This window comes from Polypterus senegalus, chromosome 11 (genome assembly GCF_016835505.1).
Source record: "Polypterus senegalus isolate Bchr_013 chromosome 11, ASM1683550v1, whole genome shotgun sequence".
Classification (NCBI taxonomy): domain Eukaryota; kingdom Metazoa; phylum Chordata; class Cladistia; order Polypteriformes; family Polypteridae; genus Polypterus; species Polypterus senegalus.
Genome location: NC_053164.1, coordinates 94,700,864 through 94,725,931, shown reverse-complemented (window position 1 = coordinate 94,725,931; position 25,068 = coordinate 94,700,864). Strand labels below are relative to the sequence as shown.

At 38.1% G+C, this 25,068-nt stretch overlaps 1 protein-coding gene across 2 annotated transcripts in view; it reads right to left on the bottom strand.

Moving 5' to 3' along the window:
* Positions 1–24,416, bottom strand: part of mta2 (metastasis associated 1 family, member 2) — a 67,650-nt gene extending 43,234 nt beyond the window's left edge. For both annotated transcript variants that reach the window (XM_039769281.1, XM_039769282.1), the window contains exons 1-3: positions 24,091–24,416; positions 8,659–8,726; positions 2,615–2,708 (exon numbers count right to left, since the gene is read on the bottom strand). In XM_039769281.1, coding sequence (XP_039625215.1) covers positions 2,615–2,708; positions 8,659–8,726; positions 24,091–24,118 — 190 coding nt within the window. In that variant the 5' untranslated portion in view covers positions 24,119–24,416. The remainder of the gene's footprint in view (positions 1–2,614; positions 2,709–8,658; positions 8,727–24,090) is intronic.
* Positions 24,417–25,068: the final 652 nt, after the last annotated feature.

The window sequence follows — 25,068 nt, the reverse complement described above, 5'->3', positions numbered from 1 at the left end:
AGAATGATGAACTTAAGACTTTATGCCTACACATAAATTGTAGTATTGAATGGGACCGAGCCACAAAAAAAAATAAATAAATAATCAATCAGATAATCGTACCATATGATTAGAACATGTCATGTTTCTGCTTCAAAGCCACTTCAGTCTCTGATCATCTTTTCAAAATAAAGTGAAACTCATTTTACCACTATAGCAGATTAGCAACATATACTGATATAGCTACTTGTGTTTAAATTTTTGTCCGCTCTTGCTTGCCACAATTATAAATTCATCACACAGATACAAACACACACAATAAATCATCTATTTGTAGATTACGTTAAGACAGATTTGCTTATCTGTTATTATAAAAGTTTAACCCATTTCGTGACATCTACAGTCTAATTGAGCCCATTTGTCCTCGCTGCAGGCCTCAGGGTGGGCCATGGACTGACATTAAGGGGTTGTATTTGCAGTCATGCGCAGCGGGGGTTGGTTCTTGGGGTTTGGGGCTGGGAACTTTTGCACACGAGTGACATGTCATGTTCTTAGATGTCCGAGTATGTGTGCAACACTGAAAGGATCAACGCACCTAGAAGGCAATCAAACTTGATTATAGAGGAAGTAAAAGACATAACAAGGTTTCTTTATGGAAGGACCATTACCAAGCATCGGGGGGCAAAAATCAGAGGGTTCAAGCATCAGCCCAACACTGTCTCACCCCCACCTGTCCTCCCCCAAGCAGGTGTCCTGCCAGAGCTTAACCAATGTGATCCACAGAGTTAATGGTTCAGTATCCACATTTTCTTTGTGTATTTTTTTTTTTAGGAACGCAACTCCACATAGTGGGAATTGGCTGTACATGTACATATAAAAACACACACACAGTGGTGTGAAAAACTATTTGCCCCCTTCCTGGTTTCTTATTCTTTTGCATGTTTGTCACACAAAATGTTTCTGATCATCAAACACATTTAACCATTAGTCAAATATAACACAAGTAAACACAAAATGCAGTTTTTAAATGATGGTTTTATTATTTAGGGAGAAAAAATCCAAACCTACATGGCCCTGTGTGAAAAAGTAATTGCCCCCTTGTTAAAAAAATAACCTAACTGTGTGGTGTATCACACCTGAGTTCAATTTCCATAGCCACCCCCAGGCCTGATTACTGCCACACCTGTTTCAATCAAAAAGTCACTTAAATAGGAGCTGCCTGACACAGAGAAGTAGACCAAAAGCACCTCAAAAGCTAGACATCATGCCAAGATCCAAAGAAATTCAGAAACAAATGAGAACAGAAGTAATTGAGATCTATCAGTCTGGTAAAGGTTATAAAGCCATTTCTAAAGCTTTGGGACTCCAGTGAACCACAGTGAGAGCCATTATCCACAAATGGCAAAAACATGGAACAGTGGTGAACCTTCCCAGGAGTGGCTGGCCGACCAAAATTACCCCAAAAGCGCAGAGACGACTCATCCGAGAGGTCACAAAAGACCCCAGGACAACGTCTAAAGAACTGCAGGCCTCACTTGCCTCAATTAAGGTCAGTGTTCACGACTCCACCATAAGAAAGATACTGGGCAAAACGGCCTGCATGGCAGATTTCCAAGACGCAAACCACTGTTAAGCAAAAAGAACATCAGGGCTCGTCTCAATTTTGCTAAGAAACATCTCAATGATTGCCAAGACTTTTGGGAAAATACCTTGTGGACTGATGAGACAAAAGTTGAACTTTTGGAAGGCAAATGTCCTGTTACATCTGGCGTAAAAAGAACACAGCATTTCAGAAAAAGAACATCATACCAACATTAAAATATGGTGGTGGTAGTGTGATGGTCTGGGGTTCTTTTGCTGCTTCAGGACCTGGAAGGCTTGCTGTGATAGATGGAACCATGAATTCTACTGTCTACCAAAAAATCCTGAAGGAGAATGTCCAGCCATCTGTTCGTCAATTCAAGCTGAAGTGATCTTGGGTGCTGCAACAGGACAATGACCCAAAACACACCAGCAAATCCACCTCTGAATGGCTGAAGAAAAACAAAATGAAGACTTTGGAGTGGCCTAGTCAAAGTCCTGACCTGAATCCAATTGAGATGCTATGGCATGAACTTATAAAGGCGGTTCATGCTAGAAAACCCTCAAATAAAGCTGAATTACAACAATTCTGCAAAGATGAGTGGGCCAAAATTCCTCCAGAGCGCTGTAAAAGACTCATTGCAAGTTATCACAAACGCTTGATTGCAGTTATTGCTGCTAAGGGTGGCCCAACCAGTTATTAGGTTCAGGGGGCAATTACTTTTTCACACAAGGCCATGTAGGTTTGGATTTTTTTTTTCACCCTAAATAATAAAAACCATCATTTAAAAACTGCATTTTGTGTTTACTTGTGTTATATTTGACTAATGGTTAAATGTGTTTGATGATCGGAAACATTTTGTGTGACAAACATGCAAAAGAATAAGAAATGAGGAAGGGGGCAAATAGTTTTTCACACCACTGTATACATAAATACAAACATACATAAAAATGCATACCTAACTTTTTAAAACATTTTGAATATATTAAGGTTTTAATTATGTAATGATTGCATACAGCATCACTCCATTTGTAGTTAGAATGCTTGACTTACGTGCATTGCTGTCCGCAAGGCCATTCAAGTTGCTGGAAATATCTCTTCTTCTGAACAGACAAACAACTTTTGCTTCTACGTTACCATTGGCTGTCTGGAGAGTCACAGAAGAGGGAAAAAAAGTGAATATTTTGTGAAATAAAGGAAAAGAATAATGCTACACTGTTTCAATATGCCATATAGTATGCTACCAATGTTAGAAAGGTTCAACATAAGAAATGTCAACTATACATAGACAGCTCCTGCAACATTTTCATTAAGTAATTTTTTTTAAGAAGAAAAAAACTAAATGGATTGCAAGTTTTGGATTTCCTTTACCTATGCCAAATAGATAGGACTGAATTGTCACAGAACTGTAGGTGAGGTGGAGTTTGACTTCATCTAAAAACTGCTCACCTGATCTGGAGTATATGAACTGCTTTATCTTACAAGAGAGTTCTCCAATGATTTTGTGATTACTTTCTACATCTCACCAAAGGTAAACACCAGCATTGCACCAAGATAATTATAACACATTGTCAAAAATGTTTACAGTTCTGAAAGATTATTGTTGCAGGGGAGCTCAACAAATACACATTAAATATAGGGATGCATCAATGCCATTTTTCTCAGACCGAGTACAACTACAAATACTTATTTTTAGTATTTGATGATACCAGTATGATTGTAATTAAGCTGGAAGATTTCATTATGTCCGTCAATTGTCAACTTCACTGTTAACAAATATAAGACTCATACTTTGGAATAAAATAATTCAAAATTGAACAAATAACTCAGGGTACATTACATACACTGCTCACAAAAATTAAAGGAACACTTTTTTATTGGGCCTGGCATGAAATCAATTAAACCTGTCTGATAATTTTCTGGTTGGTTAAGCAGCTGAGGTCATTGTTAATCACTTTCAGCTGTATTGGTGTTCATGGACTGAACGACAGGTGCACTAAAGTGGCAACAATTAGAAAACCCTCAAAACAGGACTGGTTTTACATGTGGAGGTCATTTCAAGTTTCTCCCTCTTGATCTTTTTTGGCTGGTTTTCCACTCGTGCTAGTTTTGGCTTGAGTAATCATCTCTACTGGCAGTATGAGGCGATTCCTTAACCCTACAGAAGTTGCACAGGTTGTCCAACTTCTCCAGGATGGCACATCCACACGTGCTGCAGCAAGAAGGTTTAATGTGTCTCCCAGCACAATCTCCAGAACATGGAGATTTCAGGAGACTGGCTGTTATTCTCGGAGAGCTGGACAGGGCCATAGAAGGTCCTCAACCCATCAGCAGGACCGATACCTGCTCCTTTGTGCAAGGCGGAACAGGCTGAGCACTGCTCGTGCCCTACAGAATGACCTCCAGAGGGCCACTGGTGTGAATGTCTCTACCCAAACAATCAGGAACAGACTTCATGAAGATGGCCTGAGGGCCCGACGTCCTGTAGTGGGCCCTGTGCTCACTGCCCAGCACCGTGGAGCTCGACTGGCATTTGCTCAAGAACACCAGAATTGGCAAGTCCGCCACTGGCCCTGTACTTTTACAGACGAGCAGGTTCACCCTGAGCAGCTGTGATAGACGTGAAAGAGTCTGGAGAAGACAAGGAGAACGATATGCTGCCTGCAACGTCGTTCAACATGCCAGGTTTGGTGGTGGGTCAGTGATGGTCTGGGGAGGCATATCCATGGAGGGACGCACAGACATCTACTGCGTAGGAAATGGTGCTCTGACTGCCATAAGGTATCGAGATGAAATCCTTGAACCCATTGTCAGACCCTACGCTGGTGCAGTAGGTCCTGGTTTCCTCCTAATGCACGACAATGCCCGGCCACATGTGGCAAGAGTATGCAGGCAGTACCTGGAGCATGAAGGAATTGAAACAATTGAATGGCCTTCACGATCCCCTGACTTAAACCCAATAGAACATCTGTGGGACATTACGTTTCGGTCCATTAGGCGCCGCCAGGTTGCTCCTCAGACTGTTCAACAGCTCAGGGATGCCCTCATAGAGATCTGGGAGGAAATGCCACAAGACACCATCCGTCGTCTCATTAGGAGCATGCCCCGACGTTGTCAAGCATGCATACAAGCTCGTGGGGGCCACACAAGATACTGAAAAGCATTTTGAGTAGCAGAAATTAAGTTTTTGAAAAAATGGACTAGCCTGCCACATCTTCATTTCACTCTGATTTTAGGGTGTCTACACAATGGAGCCCTCTATAGGCAGAAAACTTTTATTTCCATTAAAAGACTTGGCATCCTTTTGTTCCTAAGACATTGCCCTGTCGTTATTTGTATAGATATCCAACTTCATATTGAGATCTCATGTATCTAATGTGTTTCTTTAAAGTGTTCCTTTAATTTTTGTGAGCAGTGTAGATTAGATTACAAAACCATTTATAAAATGGCTCAAATTTCACAGAAAAATAAAAATCAAAAATAACATACAATTAATATATGTAAACCAAACCAACATTGTTTAAAGTCTTTCAATATGGGATGCAAGTACAAGACAGTGTTAAGAAGAATTTGGCTAAACATAACAAGAACATCTCTCTTACTGGTATCCCATTTATTAAGATAGCTAGCTCAGTGCAATCAGACGGGTCTACGACTCTTTTAAGAAAGTAAGTGGCAGATTCGCTTATGATGAACAAAAGCATTTGTGCATGTTCAGCCGTAAGCTTGTTTCTACTTTCATTAACAATAGGTGTCAGTGCACTAAATAAAATTACTCATTCTCTACACTACTGCATGGGGCAGAAAGGTATTTGCTTGACATCTGCAACAATGTCAGGAACCACCCTTTATTAACCGACCAGTACTTAAGTGGTTTGTCTAAACAAGAAACTGTGGAGTCTCCCAGGTATATTTCAGCTGAATGGCAGCAGCTACTACAACACCGCTCATTGATGCCGCTGCATGTTCATTTACAATCTTGTTAAACACACACTTCAAACTACTACTGCCTCTAGGCCACACAACTCCTACAGCTCCAGCAATACCATCTCTTTGGTGTCTTTTGCTATATTGATATTGAAAAGAACCAATCCTTATGTCTATAACAGGAAACATATTTTAAGGATGATATGCATGACAATTTTATGTTCACTCAATAGACAGTTTGATACTTAAGACTCTTTAGTTTATGTAACTAAAGAGACTGTTCCAAAGTGCTACATATTTTAAGATATTTTAGCAATTAAGGATTTTTTTCTTTAAGTAGCCACCCTAGAGAAGTAATTAATAATAAATTATTCAAATTTATTTACATGTAGTTATGTTTATGACACAAATCAATGGCAATCTATTGGTAACACATGCAGTTTCAAAATAATCTCTCTCTCTATATATATCTATATCTATATATACATATACACACACACACACAAGCACATACACCTCTTTGGACTGCTTAGATGTCTTTCCCAGCAGAAAAAAGGGCCAATTAGTATGGATAGTTCAAAGTATTTACCAACTAAGACTGTACAATGATCAACCACAACATTAAAACCACCTGCCTAATATGGTGTACATCCCTCTCGTGCCGACAAAACAGCTCTGAACCATCAAGGCATGGACTCAACAGACCTCTGAAGGTGTCCTGTAGTATCTGGCACCAAGATGTTAGCAGTAGATCCTTAGCTGCAAGGTGGGACCTCCATGCATCAGACTGTTTTTTTGGCACATAAGGATACTTGCTTAGATCAAGATCTGGGGAATTTGGAGGTCAATACCTTGAGCTCTTTGTCACGTTCCTCAAGCCATTCCTGAATTATCCTGCTGAGAGAGACCACTACCATAGCCATAAAGGGGTATAGGTGATCTGAAACAATCTTTAGGTATGTGGTACATTTTCCCCCCATTGTCAACCCTGCAGCTATCTCTTCCCCAGATAAATGATGTACACACACCCAGCCATCCACATGACCCAAAAGCAAATGTGATTCATTAGAACCGACGAGCTTCTTCCATTGCTCGATGGTCCAGTGCTGACGCTCGTGTGCTCATTGTAGACGCTTTCGGTGGTGGTCAGGGGTCAGAATGGGCACTCTGAATGATATGTAGCCACACAGCAAGTTACGATTCACTGTGTGTTCTAACAATTTTCACCACAGTAGCTCTTCTGTGGGATTAGATCAGGTGGTCTAGCCTTTGCTCCCCATGTGCATCAATGAGCAATGGATGCCCTGACCCTGTTGCCAGTTCACCGGTTGTCATTTGTTGGACCACTTTTGGTAGGTGCTAACCACTGCATATTGGAACCACTCCACAAGACTTGCTGCTTTGAAGATGCTCTGACCCAGTCATCTACCAATTACAATTTGGCCCTTGTCTAAGATGCTCTGATCCTTATGTTTGTCCAATTTTCCTGCTCCCAGCACATCAACTTCAAGAACTGACTGTTCACTTTCTGCCTAATATATTCCACTCCTTGACAGGTGCCACTGTAATGAGAAATTCAGTGTTACTCACTTCCCCATTGTTGTGACTAATTAGTGTATAACTGGTAACCAGGGAAGAAAAGTTAATTTATATAGAATCTTAAAATATTTGCCTTTGATTTCCTTTCTCATAGTAAAATTATTTTTAAGCTTATTTCATAAACTATACCAGGAAGATGTCCCACATGGAAAACAAAATGCAATCATTATCTATGTCTGTTACAAACGACAATCCTTGATAAGAGTTCTAAGTGTATTTATAACTACATAGGTAAAAACAGAATGGACACACTTGCACTTTACGTAGCACACACCTGTTATTACCTGCATGTTTGAAGCACAATAAAACCAAAAACTGCAACCAAAATATAGGCCAGAAATAAGTGTTGAGAACACCATACCCCAGCAGCCAAGTGCACTAAAATAATTTCAGAAAAGCCTAAGGCTGTACCAGCTTCTCATTACATTATCTCACACCACGACGAAATCAAAATTTAATAACCTCACCACCCTGATCGTTTAAAAAAAAAATTTTTTTTAAATAAATTAGATTGCATAATATTCAATGTTTTTAATTTCTGATACTTATAAAACATTAAGGTGTTGTTTTTAGCCGATCTGTTATTCAGTTCAACATACAATTCTGTATTTATCTCAAGTACAAGTATGATACAAAGTTAAAACATGAACTTGGAACCTTCAGGCATTCGGAAGCAATTTCCAAGAATCTACCAGATTTGTGGAGGGCCACAATTTTTTTGAAGTCTTGGCTGATTTCTTTTGGATTTTCCCATTATGTCAAGCAAAGAGGAAGTAAGTTTGATGGTAGGCCTTAACATATGTTAACTTCAGTTAAGTTAATTGACTATCAGAAGATAATTGTCTAATAGCCTAAAGGCTTGACAACATTTTCTGAAAATTTTCCAAGCTATATAAAGGCACAGTTAACATAGTGTATGTACTAGAATGCACTAGAATTGTGATATAATCAATAAAAAGTGACCAGTCTGTGAATATTGTTTAAAAAAAAATTACATTTGCACTGCATAAAGCACATGTCAAACATTATGCCAAATATATAGTTTCTAAGTATAAAATCTGTGGAGGAATTGTAAAGAGTTTTGAAAAATTAACCAAAAGTGTATGTAAACTTCGGACTTCAACTGTACACACACACAGTACACATATTAAACAGTTCATTATAACCAATCCTTTTGTACACTTTTACTATTGGAGATGACCGCAGCTATTAGGTGAATACTGCAATATAATACATAATAAAAATATGTTGGTACTAATTAAGTAAATCTTCCTATTATTTCAATACTTTCTTTACTAAGATTTAACGATTTACAGCACAAAGTTTTAACTACATACATGACCCATGGTACATTGAAGTATGGATGAAGTTACTTTAATGGCAGCAATTATACATTTGAACATATACACATACATGTCAAAATCAACTTTAGTTAAATGTAGAATAAATCTGAATACAAAGCCATGAAATTAAACATTATAAGGCATCAAAGGAAAATACATTAAAGTTGTCTGTACTATATCTATAAAAGTGTATGCATTTGGACAAACACTGCAATACAAAATACTTACTTTATTCAGTTCTTCTATCCGGCGAATCAAGTAGGGATTACTAGATGAGTTTTCAAAGTATACATAATCTAGAGACCAAAAAAAGAAAAAGACACACGTGAGTAGACAGTTCTGATATTTGAATACACACACAAGCTCGTAAAACAGTAGGACAGTTTGTACAGCATATTGGTAGCAAGCCTTCTGTAAAATGGATGTACCCACATGGGTGGATTTGTTTATTCATTCATTCACGCACTCTGTAGATCTACTCTCGCAGCACAAATGCAATAGGGACAGTTAGGAATGTCTTTTCTGTATTATAAAGCTATAAATTGTGATTTGAAAGTAGGGCAATGGGTCAGTCAGAACCTCCTATATCGAATGCATGCAAACACTAACTGATAATAAGCGTCTCTCTTGATTGGACAGCACAGCAATGGGAACAATGGACGACATCAGAATAAGGAAAATGAGAAGAAGAAAAAAATTAAATGTGGTAAAATGGAAGCCATGTTACCAAAACCTTCAGTGAAATTACTGAATTTCATTCTAGGAATACTGTTGAACTTGGCTTGTTGTAAGAGCTATAGCCAAAAACAACATGAAAACTCGTTCCAACATTTAAAACTGTCTTACAGACTTATTTTACAAGTAGAATCCACTTCTATCCAAGAATTTTAATGTACCTAGTGCAATGAAATGCTACCCTCCAGGTTGCTGCTTATGTCTGAAGTATGCTGAAAAATTTTCTAGGTGAGCAATTGAATTTCAAATACAATAACAACTCCAGCCAGAGGTCTGTAAGAGTACAATTTTTACAAAATGCTCTCATCAGATATGAGACAACAACCAAATGTGTGCACAAAGCTTTGATTGCCCTTTCAAAAATTACATTCAATTCCTATGCAGCTTGGAATCCTCTGTTTTGATAGCCCAATGCACTGGTTCTCAAGCTGTGGGGCACCCCTGGGGGGCGCGAAGTAACAAAAAAAGGGGGGCGCAAACATGTGAAAAAAAGAGAACAAGAATCAAAAATATGAAAAAAAAAAAACACATCTGTTGAAACCAAAACAAATTAACTTAAACTACATTCTGATATTAGAAAAATAAATACAGCATTAGATAAATGTCGATAAAAGTTAAGTTGGTATAATAAAATATGCATCTACAGCTCAAAACAAATGTTAAGGGGGGGCGCGATTAAAACTGTTATGAAAACTTAGGTTGCAAATATTTAAAGGTTGAGAAACACTGGCCCAATGCAATTGTTCAGTTATTTCACTGACCACATTATTTACTATGTTATATAGATGAAGTCAAATACTTAAAAGGAATACTCCATTCAAAATGTATATATTTTTATGTACCTTACCCATTATACTTTATAGTGGTGGCCAAGAAAAAAAAAAATTCTCATATTTTCATGCAGAATGTAGAGAAAGAAGTTTACGGCATATAGAAGTCAATAGTGACCACTGCTAAACAAAAGGCATACAATGTGAAAAATATGAAATAAAAAAAACAAAAAATTTTCACATTACTCATTTTGAATAATCCTTGTGTCTGTTTGAACACAGCTCTAGACCAACAAATAACAGGGAGAGACAGCAGGTCTCCAAATCAAAGTCACTCGTGTAAATCTTTTGGTTTCCTGCGTATGTCTGTGCTAATAAATCCAGAAGTAACTAACAATATTTCAGCAAAAAGAAGCATTTGTTTCACACATTTTGAGCAAGTGTCTTGCAACAGTCATGTGTATAATGTAATGCTAACATTTTTATCTTTTTTCCATAGACGTTTTTTGTATCACATGCCGTGTGGCACAGCACTGGTCACTATTTACTTCTGTTATGTCAAACTTTTCTCTCTCCATTTGGCATGAAAGTAGGAGATTAGCTTTTTTTTTTTTTTTGCATCAGTACAAAGTGTGATGGGTAAATAACAAAAATTCTATAAATTTTAGATGGAGTATTCATTTAAGTCTTATTTACGTTATACAGATGAAGTCAATGTGAAGGTCAATGAAATAACTCAATATGGTGTATTAGGCTATCAAAACAGGTCTTAAAAATAATTCATTCTGACACAAGCCAAGTTTCCATCCAGATTTTTGCGACGTTTTGTTATCGACAAGCAGAATATACGTAAAAAAATGTGCGAAATTTGCTGTTTTCAGCCTGTTTCCATCCAACTGGCTTTTTATCGATAAAATGGTGTGCGTGATGAAGTCATCCCCTCCAAAACGAACTGTCGCATAAGTGTTGTTGTTTCGCGAAAAAAATCTGCCCTTGAGCCGTTTCCATACATAATTTTGTGTATGTCGCAAATTATCTACCTTTCGTTTTCCACATTACACCCCCTCCACTAAACAAAGAAACAACAAAATTGAGAGATTATTCAGACTGTTTTTTTTTTTATTTGCCAGTTTACTGTTATTTCAGTTTCACAAATAATTGGAATTGTACATAATATCCGAAGACGACAGCAGAATGAAGCAGTTGCTTGTCTGATAGCCCTAGAACTCGAAGAAAGTACCCCAGTGCAGGTATGGGAGAGACGACGGAATAAGACCTTCTGGAAGGAGGTGGTGGGGAGACACTTCACAGAAAATCTCTGGCTGCAATATTTTAGAATGATACGGCCAACGTTTGAGATGTTGTGTGGATTCATCAGTCCTGTCACCGACCACCGTTTCCAACCTAAAAGCGGATTGCCATCGCCCTTTACAAGCGGAGTATAGAGTAGTTGGAGAAACTTTCGGGGTTAGTAAAACTACCGTCAATTGATGTGTATATGCTGTGTGCACCTCTATTAAAGAAAAATTAATGCGGCGTTATATCAGACTTCCGACTGTAGCGGAGGCCAATGAAATTGCATATCGCAATTCCTTGGTGCATCTTGTGCCACAGATTTACGGTGCGCTGGATGGCAAGCATGTGCCTATTCTTCCCCCGACGGAAGGCTACCGCGATTACATTAATCGCAAAGGGTGGCCATCTATTGTTCTCCAGGCCCTTGTTGATGACAGGTGCATGAAACGAGACATTTGCGTTGGCACTCCTGGAAGTGCCCATGATGCAGCTGTGTTTGCAGCATCGGATCTGTACAGGTGAGCCTACCTTTCAACATCCCTTCTCAGTGCGATAACAACTGAATTAGTACTGTAACCTGCTTCCCTTAAGGTTTTTAATTAAAACTGAAATTTGAATTAATACAAAATAACGACGTTTAATAAAAAAAAACTAAAGTTAATATTAATGAGAGAATTTCTCATATATGCTAAAACATCTGCCATTTAATAATAAGAAAAAAATGTTTAGATAATGAAACACACGGTTTATTAAATATTTTTACTGGCACAGTAAATTACCTTTGCGGTTTTTGTATTATTTAGACATCCTGAGAGACACCCCCAGGCTACAGTTGATGTGGAGGAAGTTCAGGTACCCCTTTTAGTAGCAGGAGACCCAGCCTATCCACTACTGCATTGGCTCATCACGAGAAATAACGAGGCTCTTCATCAGACCATGCGAACCGCTCCACTATTCTCGTTTTGATTGCACGTGATGAAAATGTATCATGTGACACATTTATTTGCGTTAAAGCCCTTTTTTTTCCCCGACAAAAAGTGTTTCCAATGTAGTTTTTGCGACATCTGAAGTATCGATATGGAATTTATGCGCTAAAGTTGGAAAAATATGTTGACATGTACAACATTTTATCAAAAATTAGCATTTCCATCAGCTAAAATTTGAAGCGCTAAATATTTTTTCGCAAAAACTCCTTGGATGGAAACCTGGTTACTGAGAGAGCGGTAAACATGTCTTAAGTATCCACACCCAGCTATCATTAGCATAAACATTCTAGATCACTACCCATCGGCTCATTTTCAAACCTAATCATTCCAATTTAGAATGCCAAGGAGCTGCAGCATATCCCAGAAGCTTATGCGCAAAGCAGGAACCAACCCTGGAAGTTGAGTCAATTCAATACGAGACTACTTTTAGTCTCACAAAGTCCACTTAGAATAACCAACTAAGCTAGCACTGTACCCAGGAAAAAACCCACTAAGACACAGAAAGAATATGCAAACTCTGCAATGACAGTGGCTAAGCTAGGTCCTGTACCCAGTGCCCAGGGGCTGTGTAGAAGAGTGAACCACTGCACCCTGTATCCTTCTCTAGATATAAAGGAGACTGCTCTCAGGATACAGTAGCTGCTGAGAGTCTGTTTCCTTTAAATAAGGGTGCTCATTTTCATGAGAACTGTATCATATTATTTGAAAGGGATGTCACAAATTGATTTTTTGGGACCAATGAGTACTACAGTGGAAAAAACTTAATTTTACTAGCTTTCTTCAAAAAAAAAAAAAAAAAACAATCCACAGTATCACTGCTAATGTGACAGTTAGTACCACAATGATGACTGACTGCAAGCAGACATGTTACTTTGGAAGTATTATATTATACAATAAAAGCATGAGTAAAAACTACATTATGAAATGGCTTAGGGTGCTACAGCACTGTATTAGCACATTTTGAAAACAAAAGATAAATACTTTTATAAATTAAGCTTTGTTTCTGATAAGTACATTATAGACAAATTAAACAATACGACAGCTTATAATTATGACAAGCATTTTGTTTTTTATGCAATATTTATTATGCATATATTTTCTGTACATACTTAGATAAAGCAGCAGAAGTAATGTCCGCAAATTTAATTTCAGTGTGTGATTTGGCAAAATCATGCTTATTTATAATAATAAATAAATAAATAAATAAATAAAATAAAAAAAGAATAGGAGGGGAGAGCATTTGTGGTCAGAAACGTGTGTGTGGGTGCTTTGACAGTACGTGACGTCATCGATTAGATGGAAGTTGTAATTGTTTAATGGTAGATGGTGAGTTGATTCGCTCAATAAATGGAGAGGCTTTGCATTCATTCTTTGATACTTTGCTTGCAGATATGCGTCTCAGAATCCATCTATTTTCTAAGCGGTGTCAGGGTCAAACATATTGGACTGTGGGATCGAAACAGGTTTTAAATGCCGACATTTTTCGTGTTCACAATGAAAGTGAAATGAGCTGCTCCAATTGTTAATACCAAAATAAAATGTAATGTTTTGATGCTTTTAAGCTCATCCTTCTCGTGCTAGGACATACAGGACACTGTGCATTTCTGTTAACATCGCCAAGACACGCAGTTATAAAACAGCATACTGAATACAAATCTACTATCACTTCTTTGGGTTTTGAAGGCAAACTAATGTTCATTAGTATAACTTCTAACATGTGAGGATAGTACTGAAAGGACATCTAGAATATCTATATGTGTACGGTGTATAGTGTAATGCAGTCTCTTAAGTACAATTCATTGAATATAAGTAATGCTAGTCTAGTGCTTTTTCTAATTATTGATTTGAACACAAGCCAAGAAATTGTCTGATCACTCAAAGTAAAACTGGCAAGTACGGTTTTACATAGGAAACCATGAAATTGGGACAAACATAAAAAAGAGACAGTTTAAAAGCACCAGGAGATGCGAATCAGATCTCTAGGAAATTCATTTTCACCAGCTAATGATGCAAATATAAATACAACAATTTTGGAATTCCCAATTTCAACAGTATAAACTTAATGCTTTTATTTTTAACATTATTTTGTCACTTGTTTTTCCGTTACAGATGAGAAAAAGTCAGAATAAAATCAATGTGCACTCAGTAAAATGAATCAGGTAGTCCATAATAATATTCTTTATAATCCCTATGCTAAAAACATCGCCATCTCTTGTTGTTACACTAGGAGAATTCCCACGTTAATCACACATTAAATTCAAGTCTTGCATTGTAATTTGATTTTATTTATTTATGAATGTTAATGCTAGTTTACTTAATTGATACCTGGGTAACTACTTGTCTGATATAACACTATTTTAAATTTTCTGTTATAAGTACTTTTATATTCTGTTACAGGAGAAGCCATGATATTGCCCACTTGAACAAAAATGGCAACAAAATAGAAATTATGATATCACTACATTTATGCACATATTAAGCTTTGCTAAAGCCACAATAATGGTTTTATATTTTTAAAGCCAAGTCTTAAACCAACAATAATACCATCATGTAGTAGCCCTACAAAATCAGTAAGCCAACAAGACTAAGATTAAATTCACATTTGGTGCTCATTAAACACAAAAAAATAGAGAGTGCTAGTTCACATTTATACTTTAAAGAGTAATGACACAAACAACTTAATCATCAATTCAAAGTGATAAAGACCTTATATGGGTTTCCAATACACAAAAAGCATGCCAAAATTCTGTATCCTACTGGGAAAACCATATCAACAGCAGACCATGCTTTTGTTCTGCAAATTCTTTGCAATTAAAGTAAGAGAAACTTGGAGCAGTCCGACATTTAGTGAAGATGTGCACAGGTTAAGAGGTCTGTTTCCGTCACTAAGGTTTTTAAGTACTCAGTTGAACATTTAAACTGGGCAAGCAGCAACAGTGATGAAAAAGTTTCTCTCCTTAAGACATCAAAATACCCTCACTGGCCAACATACTTTGGTGTCTCTTTATTGCAAATTGTTACTGCAGAGAACAGCAACATATGATGAAGCACATCCAGACTTTAAGCATTTAAGCACGGACAAACAAAGCATGTTTAGAATGCTGAAGATGAGTATTTAAAAAGTTTGAGAACTTCCACACTATCTACAACACGTCAAGCAACTCTATAGGATCTTCACAAGACAGCCAAAGGAACTGTATAAATGTTGGCTGCATTTTTTGCTGCAGTAGCCAACATGTTGTATAAAGGTTTTGAGACGTATTTCCAGCATCATAAGCAGAGCCTTTAAAAGGGCTAGCTCTACAACAAGCTACAGAGAGAGCTCATCCAATGCATCTTTAAGATACAAAGACACTTTTAACTTTTGAGTATTGTGGTTAGATCACACAAATTTCAAGCTGCTGCAACTGCATGTATCTGGTTTTCAAAAAAGCGAGATCCCAGACAATACTTTATTAATAAATTATTATATTCACATTAGTAAAAATTCAGATGACATTGCATTTATTGCATGGTCTCTTTTTGCTAGAGATTCCCAGATCAGGTTTTTATAGAACATATAACCCGCCACTGATTTCATGCGACTGAACTGGAGGGTTCCATTTTTTATTTTATCTTTTTAAAAAACCTTTTACACCAAGCTCCCACATAACTAGATGTGTAGAAGTTTTATGTTCTATATAAAAAGTGTTAACTTTTGTATTTTCATCATTAAACTAAATACAAGTGTTACCTGTTTTTTTTAATTGACAAAATGCAATTCTGTAGGCTTAATTATTTAGTGAATATAAAAATATTAAAATAAATAAAATTACCTTTATACTTGCTTTAACTAAATATTTACAGAAAATTTAGGCATAATAAATATTGCATAAAAAAAAAATGCTTCTAATAAATATAAGCTGTCATATTGTTTAATTTCTTCTTTAATGTACTTATCAGAAACAAAGCTTCATTTATAAAAGTATTTTATCTCTTTTTTTGGACAAATGGTGAGAACTATTTTAAAATATTGAATTAATTGACATTGGCAGCTAAACTAATTTTAAAAGAAAAATATTGTATTTATAGTTTTAAATATTTTAAAGGTGCTTATTAAATTGCCATGAACGTGTGCAAATAAAGTGTTAAAAATGTTTGTGATTTAATGTTTCTAACTAACTCCTGAATGCTTTAACTTGACCTGGTTCATCTGACAGCACTTCACATGTTGTTAATGAAGCAGCATCAAATGAATCCAAGTCAAAAGCTATGGGTCACCAGCGCTTGATCATTTTCTATGTTATTTCTCAATAATCTTCATCCACACACACCATTAGAGTTACCAACCGCTACTAATAAAATGAGATCATCCCGTACTAGAACATAAAGTACCGACATGTCCCTTATTTTTGTACATAATGCTCAATTCTATATTATATATATATATAAAAAAGTGCATCACTTTTTCCACATTTTATGTTACAGTCTTATTCCAAAATGAATTCAATTCATTTTTTCCTCAGAATTCTACACATAACACCCCATAATGACAACGTGAAAAAAGTATACTTGAGGTTTTTGCAAATTTATTAAAAATAAATAAACTGAGAAATCACATGTACATAAGTATTCACAGCCTTTGCTCAATACTCTCGATGCACCTTTGGCAACAATTACAGCCTCAAGTCTTTTTGAATACGATGCCACAAGCTTGGCACACCTATCCTTGGCCAGTTTCGCCCATTCCTCTTTGGAGCACTTCTCAAGCTCCATCAGGTTGGATGGGAAGCGTCGGTGCACAGCCATTTTAAGATCTCTCCAGAGATGTTCAATCGGATTCAAGTCTGGGCTCTGGCTGGACCACTCAAGGACATTCACAGAGTTGTCCTGAAGCCACTCCTTTGATATCTTGGCTGTGTGCTTAGGGTCGTTGTCCTACTGAAAGATGAACCGTCGCCCCAGTCTGAGGTCAAGAGCGCTCTGGAGCAGGTTTTCATTCAGGATGTCTCTGTACATTGCTGCAGTCATCTTTCCCTTTATCCTGACTAGTCTCCCAGTTCCTGCCGCTGAAAAACATCCCCACAGCATGATGCTGTCACTGCCATGCTTCACTGTAGGGATGGTATTGGTCTGGTGATGAGCAGTGCTTGGTTTCCTCCAAACGGGATGCCTGGCATTCACACCAAAGAGTTCAATTTTTTGTTTCTCATGGTCTGAGAGTCCTTCAGGTGCCTTTTGACAAACTCCAGGCGGGCTTCCATGTGCCCTTTACTTAGGAGAGGCTTCCGTAGGGCCACTCTACCATACAGGCCTGATTGGTGGATTGCTGCAGAGATGGTTGTCGTTCTGGAAGGTTCTCCTCTCTCCACAGAGGACCTCTGGAGCTCTGACAGAGTGACCATCGGGTTCTTGGTCACCTCCCTGACTAAGGCCCTTCTCCCCCGATCGCTCAGTTTAGATGGCCAGCCAGCTCTAGGAAGAGTCCTGGTGGTTTCGAACTTCTTCCACTTACAGATGATGGAGACCACTGTGCTCATTGGGACCTTCAAAGCAGCAGAAATTTTCCTGTAACCTTCCCCTGATTTGTGCCTCGAGACAATCCTGTCTCGGAGGTCAACAGACAATTCCTTTGACTTCATGCTTGGTTTGTGCTCGGACATGAACTGTCAACTGTGGGACCTTATATAGACAGGTGTGTGCCTTTCCAAATCATGTCCAATCAACTGAATTTACCACAGGTGGACTCCAATTAAGCTGCAGAAACATCTCAAGGATGATCAGGGGAAACAGGATGCACCTGAGCTCAATTTTGAGCTTCATGGCAAAGGCTGTGAATACTTATGTACATGTGTGTTCTCAGTTTTTTTTTTATTTTTAATAAAATTGCAAAAACCTCAAGTAAACTTTTTTTCATGTTGTCATTATGGGGTGTTGTGTGTAGAATTCCGAGGAAAAAAATGAATTTAATCCATTTTGGAATAAGGCTGTGACATAACAAAATGTGGAAAAAGTGATGCGCTGTGAATACTTTCCAGATGCACTGTATATACATACATACACATAGGTAAAATCGAAAGAGTTATACATGCGCAGTGAATGAGTTTCAAGCTCTGTGTGCTTCGTTTGCATGCAAGAGTTGTGCGGAGGGGGCGGGGGGGGAGTTGTAATGGCAGGGATATACAAAACGCTATGCAATACATGCGCTTAAGGACATTGCTGCTACACAAGCAGTGTGTTTTTAGACTTGTGTGTGTACTTGGAGGATTCCACCAGGTGAGAAATCATCATGGTGAGAAACAATGTCCGGTTTCCTGTGTTATGAGTTTAGGGAAGAAAGATGTTGAAGATAAAAATTCTTTGCATTCTGATGCTGTTGCAAAGGTGCAAAAAAAAGATGGTATGTAAGACCTTTAAAAGTATTAAGTCATTACAAAGGGAAATATGCGCACGCTTGTATTGCCCATGCGAGAGATGGATGAAAAATTCATGAACACATCTGTATGTATGTCACCATTTAAATCTGACGATTTGCTTCACCACATTGAACCATTCATCAAACATTAAAGCACGCGGATGTTGGAGCAGCACTACGGCTTACTATCACACGTTGATAGTAAACAAAGATGTGGAGTTCACATGCCAAAACTTGAGCACACACACCCCTCCATATTTTTGTTGGTACTGCAACTTGTGAATGTGTCACGCCAATCTGTCACGACCTGTTCAGAAGATGTGTCAAAAGAACACTGGGAGCACGTGGCAGCCATGATGCATGTGCATATGCATTCTGAGAATGAAGTATAAACTGGACCTGAGCATCACATTGCACAGTTAAGTGTAACATCTAGAACAAGACAATGCATGAACTGTAAACATTACTTTGGTGATATCAGCTAATTCAAGTGTGTCAAGATATACATCGGAGTAGGAGAGAGAATGTCAGTGGGTCAGCCCTGTCCCCGAGAGATATCGGACCTGAAACAGTAGGCTGCAGGTGCTGCTCACTTCTGAGCAGCTGAAGAGCGGATGAAACAGAACGAAGCAGACATGTCATGTTGCTGTTATTGTTTGATTAATTGTATATTACCTCCCATACCCTACATTAGCTTATATTATATTGGAACCAAAAAAAATAAGCAACATCTATTGCAAATTATCATGCGAATATGTCCACCCATTCAGTTTCAAGGTTAAGAAAGAGATTTACTTTGTAATTCAAATGACATATTCTAAGATACTGTGCATTTGAAAACATCTAAATAGATAGATAAGTTGGAGGTCCTGCTTGCAGGGCTGGATACAGCTTAATGTCATACCCAGGACAAAGCAATTGCAGGTTAAGGGCCAAAATGGAGTAGAGAGCTTGCCAAAAACTACCTACAAAAACTTAGTTTCATTCCATTATGATGTGCTTTGGAAACAAATAATAAATACATCAGAGTCAATAAGGTAAATTTAATCAAGGCTGGGCAAATGTTCTATAAAACGCAAAGTAGTGGTCTGTGGTGATGTTGAATACAAAGGTAACTGTCCTAGGGCAATACATCAAAATATTCAACTTTGTGGTTCCCCCTTCTGAACAGAATTAGCAAAAAAGACTGTGCTACTTCTATTTACAATGCTTTTTCTTTTCTTTTTTTTTTTTTTTTTTTTAAACCTACCATACGTCAGCAAAACATGTAGAGGATAAAAATGTGATCATTGCAGAAGCATATGAAGTAGTTAGGGTTCCAGTTAGAAGAATTCTGTTTGATCTAGGAATGATCTGGACACACACTGCCTGAAACACATACTCAGATATTTATCAATAGAAAATAAACTGATGTATCAAATAAACGCTTGTTCTTCCTGCAAAATGTATTTAATGCCATCCTGACAGAAGGACTAATTGGGTGAAGCTGGACATTTGTTAAACACACACACACACGAGAAATGTGAACTTGAATATTTTACATCTAAAAGACGGTGGAATGTGACTTGCAAGCACCTTGTAAAACACATTCGCATTCACCATCAAGCAGAAGGTCAATATTTTCCCTTCATTGTGCAGCCCATAACTGCTCAGACCAAAGCAGGCCTCTCTTAAGATGTTGTGTCCAGGTGACCTTGACATTGTAAATTTAAAGTGCATATCACCAACTGACCGATTCAGCACTAATGTCACACGTTCAACTTATAAACGCTACATTAAAACTCGAGTATCACCTCTGAGCCTCAATCCAACATATTTTCTGACACTACAACAACAAAGAATTTTACCAAAATAAATGTGGTGGCATTTTCAGACCTTTCTACAGGTTTGAATGAAGCACTCTTTGATAGTCTTAACATAACGGGGAAGAGTGACAAAATTTAAAAGGCAAAGTCAGTAAAAGTAATCTGAGAGTAACTTGTTTGAAGCTAAAAGTCAAACATGCATAAAGAGTTCTCCCCTTCTCCAGGTTCCCGTGACCTTAAAATGGATCAACCAGTCTCAATAATTTAAGTGGAAAAGTACGGTTCAATTTTCAGCATTTTTCTTGTTGCAGTACAGGCAGGCAAATTTGCAACATGATTCTGGATGTACTCTAGTTTCCATTTTAGAATTACCTAAACTACGCTTTTACAACACTCTTTTTAAATTAAATTGTATATGCGGTACATGACATTACTGATACTGCAAAAGAGAAACATCAATTTAGCTCAAGGTTTATTTGTGCAACTGAGCTAATACTTCATGTTAAGCACCAATTCCAAGCTGTACATCTGTGTGGTTAGCATCCATGGCAGAGTTAGTAATTCTTTTGTTGCACCTGTAGACTTCCATAATAACAAAAATGTGCCGATTATTTATACAATAATCTTTCCTTTTAATTATTTTTTTATTTTGCACAACAACCTGCATTTTTATGCATCTAATTATTACAAAATGTTTTACTACAGGTAGGCAAGCAACCTTTATTTATTTATTTTTTCTATCCTTCCCTACCAACCATCATCTCAGCACTTTACGAACTTGGGGTTTTCCTTCTAGGAATTGGGAGGACAAAACAAGTCAGAGGTGTGAATTTGAACTGGCAGCCTTAAAGGTGTAAGTTGAAAGAATTAGCCACCAGACCATGCCAGACACATTTACTGATAGAATACAGCTGTCCACTACAGATTTGGCTTGCAATTTCATATATGGCCTTCTGCTTATACATAATTTAGTAGAGGTTTTATTTATATCATAACTATTTTTAACATTAAAGCAAACACAGATGAACTTATTAGAATCAGATAACGGCAGACACAGAAAGGACAACCTTGTGGGTTAAAATGTTTGTTCAGAGTAAATATTTGCTTCACCAAAGTAAGATACTATTCACAAAGTCAAAGTAGATCCGTTTTTTTTTTTTTATTCACTTCTGCAGCACCTTCTTATTCTTCTATGTGGTGCTAACCATTGACACGAAAATGAATGGCAGAAATATAAAAAAAAAAACCTATTTGGAGAACTTGACCTGCACTCTGTGACCGTGTCGAGAAGAATTATTACATTTTAAAGAACATCACAAAGTAAGGGTTAAATTGTAGTCAGTTTTATTGCCTCAGGGTTCTTACGCCAAGGTTCTATAGTCCACTAGGTGCCCTATTTGTGTGGTGTATTTGATCACGTGAACACAGGTAGAATACGCTTCCAGTATTTCAGTCCAAAGACGTGAAATGAGACTGATTAACAAACACAAATCAATCTGCTTGCAGGACTGGATTGTGTCAGTGTACCTACCCCACTGTAGAATCACACCCTGTCCACGGCCAGTTCCTGTCTTGCAACCTGCGTTGCCAGGCCAGTTTCCCTTAACTACCAATTGTTAAAAGTGGGTTCCTTGTGTAGGATACCCGCCTCTTTGGACATTCTCTGAACCAGCAGAGTGCATTGCAGGTGCTTAGGAGAATCTGAGGATACCCCTAAAGTCAGAACTCGCTATCATAATTATACATCAGTTATGCAAGTGTTCACTTTCATCTCTGACACTACTGTACTGAAAATATGAGATTATCAGTGTAATGTATTATTGTTTCATTTTGTTTACAACCCTGAGTTTTATTATTTACTGCTCTTTAGCTTTTTTTTTTTGCTTCGATGTTTATTTTGTGGGATGTTTGTAAAGGTGTGATCTATCAAATAAAATAGTCCGATTCTGCAATTTTATAGAGTTTAAGAAGGAAGTCTGATTCAAATACAAGGCCATCATTCAAGCACTTGTTTAAACGGTTATCTCTAAGAAGACCACAACCAAAATCACATCAAGCAAGGAGTCCAGTTAGGAAAAGGGTTCATTTTGGTTTTCTGTCAGCAGAATAACAGCAATACAATGATCTGAAGCCAACCACAGCCCTGCAGGATCCTATCTATTGACTTGTTTTAGCGGAAGCTTCGTCTCTTTACTTATTTTTTATTGCATTTACCTTAATGCTCTGAATTGAATATGACCATTTTAAAGCACCAGATGATGGTGTTGCTCTGTGAATTGGAGTTGGTGAAATTGTGTCAAACAAGTAATTGAAGGGCTGCCTTTACATCAAGAAAGTGCCACCATCCTCCGGTGAGGCTACTGAGCAGGAGAGAACGATGCCCTTGTGTAGCACTCGGGCTTTTATGGAACACAACCATGAGGAGGAAACAGGAAGTACAGTAACAAAAGTCTACTGAGCACATTCCACCACAAATCTGTCTAGTCAACAAAGGAGAATCTAAATCACTTATTCTACTTATGCATAAAAAGCTAAAACTCCTCAATCATTGCGAAATTCCGACATTGACAAGGTTAGTCGATTTGTATGTCTGTATAAAATTGGGGGCACAATGTGAGGTGCTTTGCGAAGCCCTTACAATATCCTCAATCTAAGACGGGGTAAGACGAAGCAAGAATGTGCTAATCGGGCCTTAAAATGACACCAGGTATTAAAATCAAGATCGGCTCAAACCCCGCACGCATTATGCAGTATGGTGCATTCGTGATGGTCCCCACGACTACTCGCATATTCCGATTTGAAATGACAAGGAAAACAAAATTCAAATGTCGCTGGACGAAGAAAAGAATAACCCAAGTGCAAACATAAAGCTACCATATCAACGCCATAATCGTTCACATCAATAGGTGTTCAGAGTAATGGATCTCAATATACACACACAAAAAAAGACCACTGACATATCTCTCTCTCTGTCTGTAATCAGCCCCTTCCGCTAAGATGACCTAAATGCCGGACGGTGGATCGGTTGAAACCACCACCATCTGGTTGTGAAAGTTAAGAATAAAGACCTGGGTGATGGGTAGGAAGGCTCAGCTGCCGTACGATAAATTCTGGCGAGCTGGCGCGGTCCGACCACTCATTTGCTTCTGTCTTAGTTCACAAACACACTGAAACGCTGCATCTGTCCGATTGCAACTCGATCATATACGTTTTAAAATTATTTAAAATCCAAATGAACCTTTAAAACTTTTATTTCCGTGCACCTTGCACGCACGCTATTTTATTCATATATGGCGGTATTAAGTGCTTTTACAAAAAAGCAAGGTTGAAGAATTAAACCGGCCGGCTTTCGGCTACACCGTCCAACTGTACCGATGCCGGTGGCTGAAATCTTTCTCCCGTTTTTGAAAAAAATAAACTAATAATTTCTATAAAGAAATAAAATACACGTTACAATAAGACACTCAGACAGAATAAAAGTCACATGCGACTAAAATCTGGCCTAAATTCTATTAAAAAAGACACGCCTCGACCCATTGATTAAACTGAACCAGCTGAACTTAGCCTCAAGAAGAATTGAAAAATTATGAATACAACGTTATGCCTTCCCATTAAGACATAACCATCATATATCAAAAGAAAAAAACGACAATAGGCTGCCGGAATCGACTTACCCCCGACCCTGTACATGTTGGCCGCCATTCTCGGCTTCGTGTATTAACTCTTCTTTTCTCCAGGCCAGGGAATCCCCTTTATATTCAAAGCCTGACGAATCGTCCTTTTTTGCGGCCACGTCGTTTACAAACGAGCGGAGACCATGCACATCAAGTTGCGACGGAGAAAAAAAGTTAGTTTCCGTTAAAGTGTTTCCTGCTTTTTATCACTTAAGATGTGTTTTCCTTTATTATTGTCGCGGGGTTCGTTACAAACTCTCTCACTCACTCATACACACACAGCACATCCCGCCTGCTTTTTCTCTCTCTCTCTCTCTCTCTCTCTCTCCCTCAGTCACTCGCTCGCTCTTACACCGCTCTTCCTCTCATCCTCCGCTCCCAGCTTCATCCTCCTCTTCTTCACGTGCGTCGCGCTGTCTCCACTTTTCCCCTCCCCAGCCGCCAGCCTAGTCGTCATCTTCGGTCATCTCCGCTGAAATGCTCAACGTCACGTTCGGGTATTTCCGGAAAAGTTGTTCGAACAAGGCGACAAGGCCGCTGTTCGACGTCATCAATGAGTCCCTCTGCAAGTGACGGGGGGAACCACCATCGGCTATCCCGGTAACGTGAAAAGCACGTCAGTGGAGGCGTGGCTTACATCTGAGCAATGCCGAACACGGTCACAATTTGAACGCCGCCTTCAGGTTAACTGTCACTTGCCCGTGTTGCTTATCGTCAGAAGAAAAGCAGCAAAGTTTAGCCCCGGAAGGCTAGAAAGGTAGGTTAAGACACCTAACGAACTGAAGATAAAATATGGAAAAGAAAAATTCCTATTAGATGTAATAGCAAAACGGCACTGACTAAAATAACAAAAGGTGGTTAAATAACTCTGTTCCAAGGTCTTCGATTTGTTTCCCGAATTTGCACGTTCTGGATTTCTTTTTTAAACAATTTACTCCAGCTTCGTCTCAAATACAAAAATTAGCGGCTTTGTTAAAT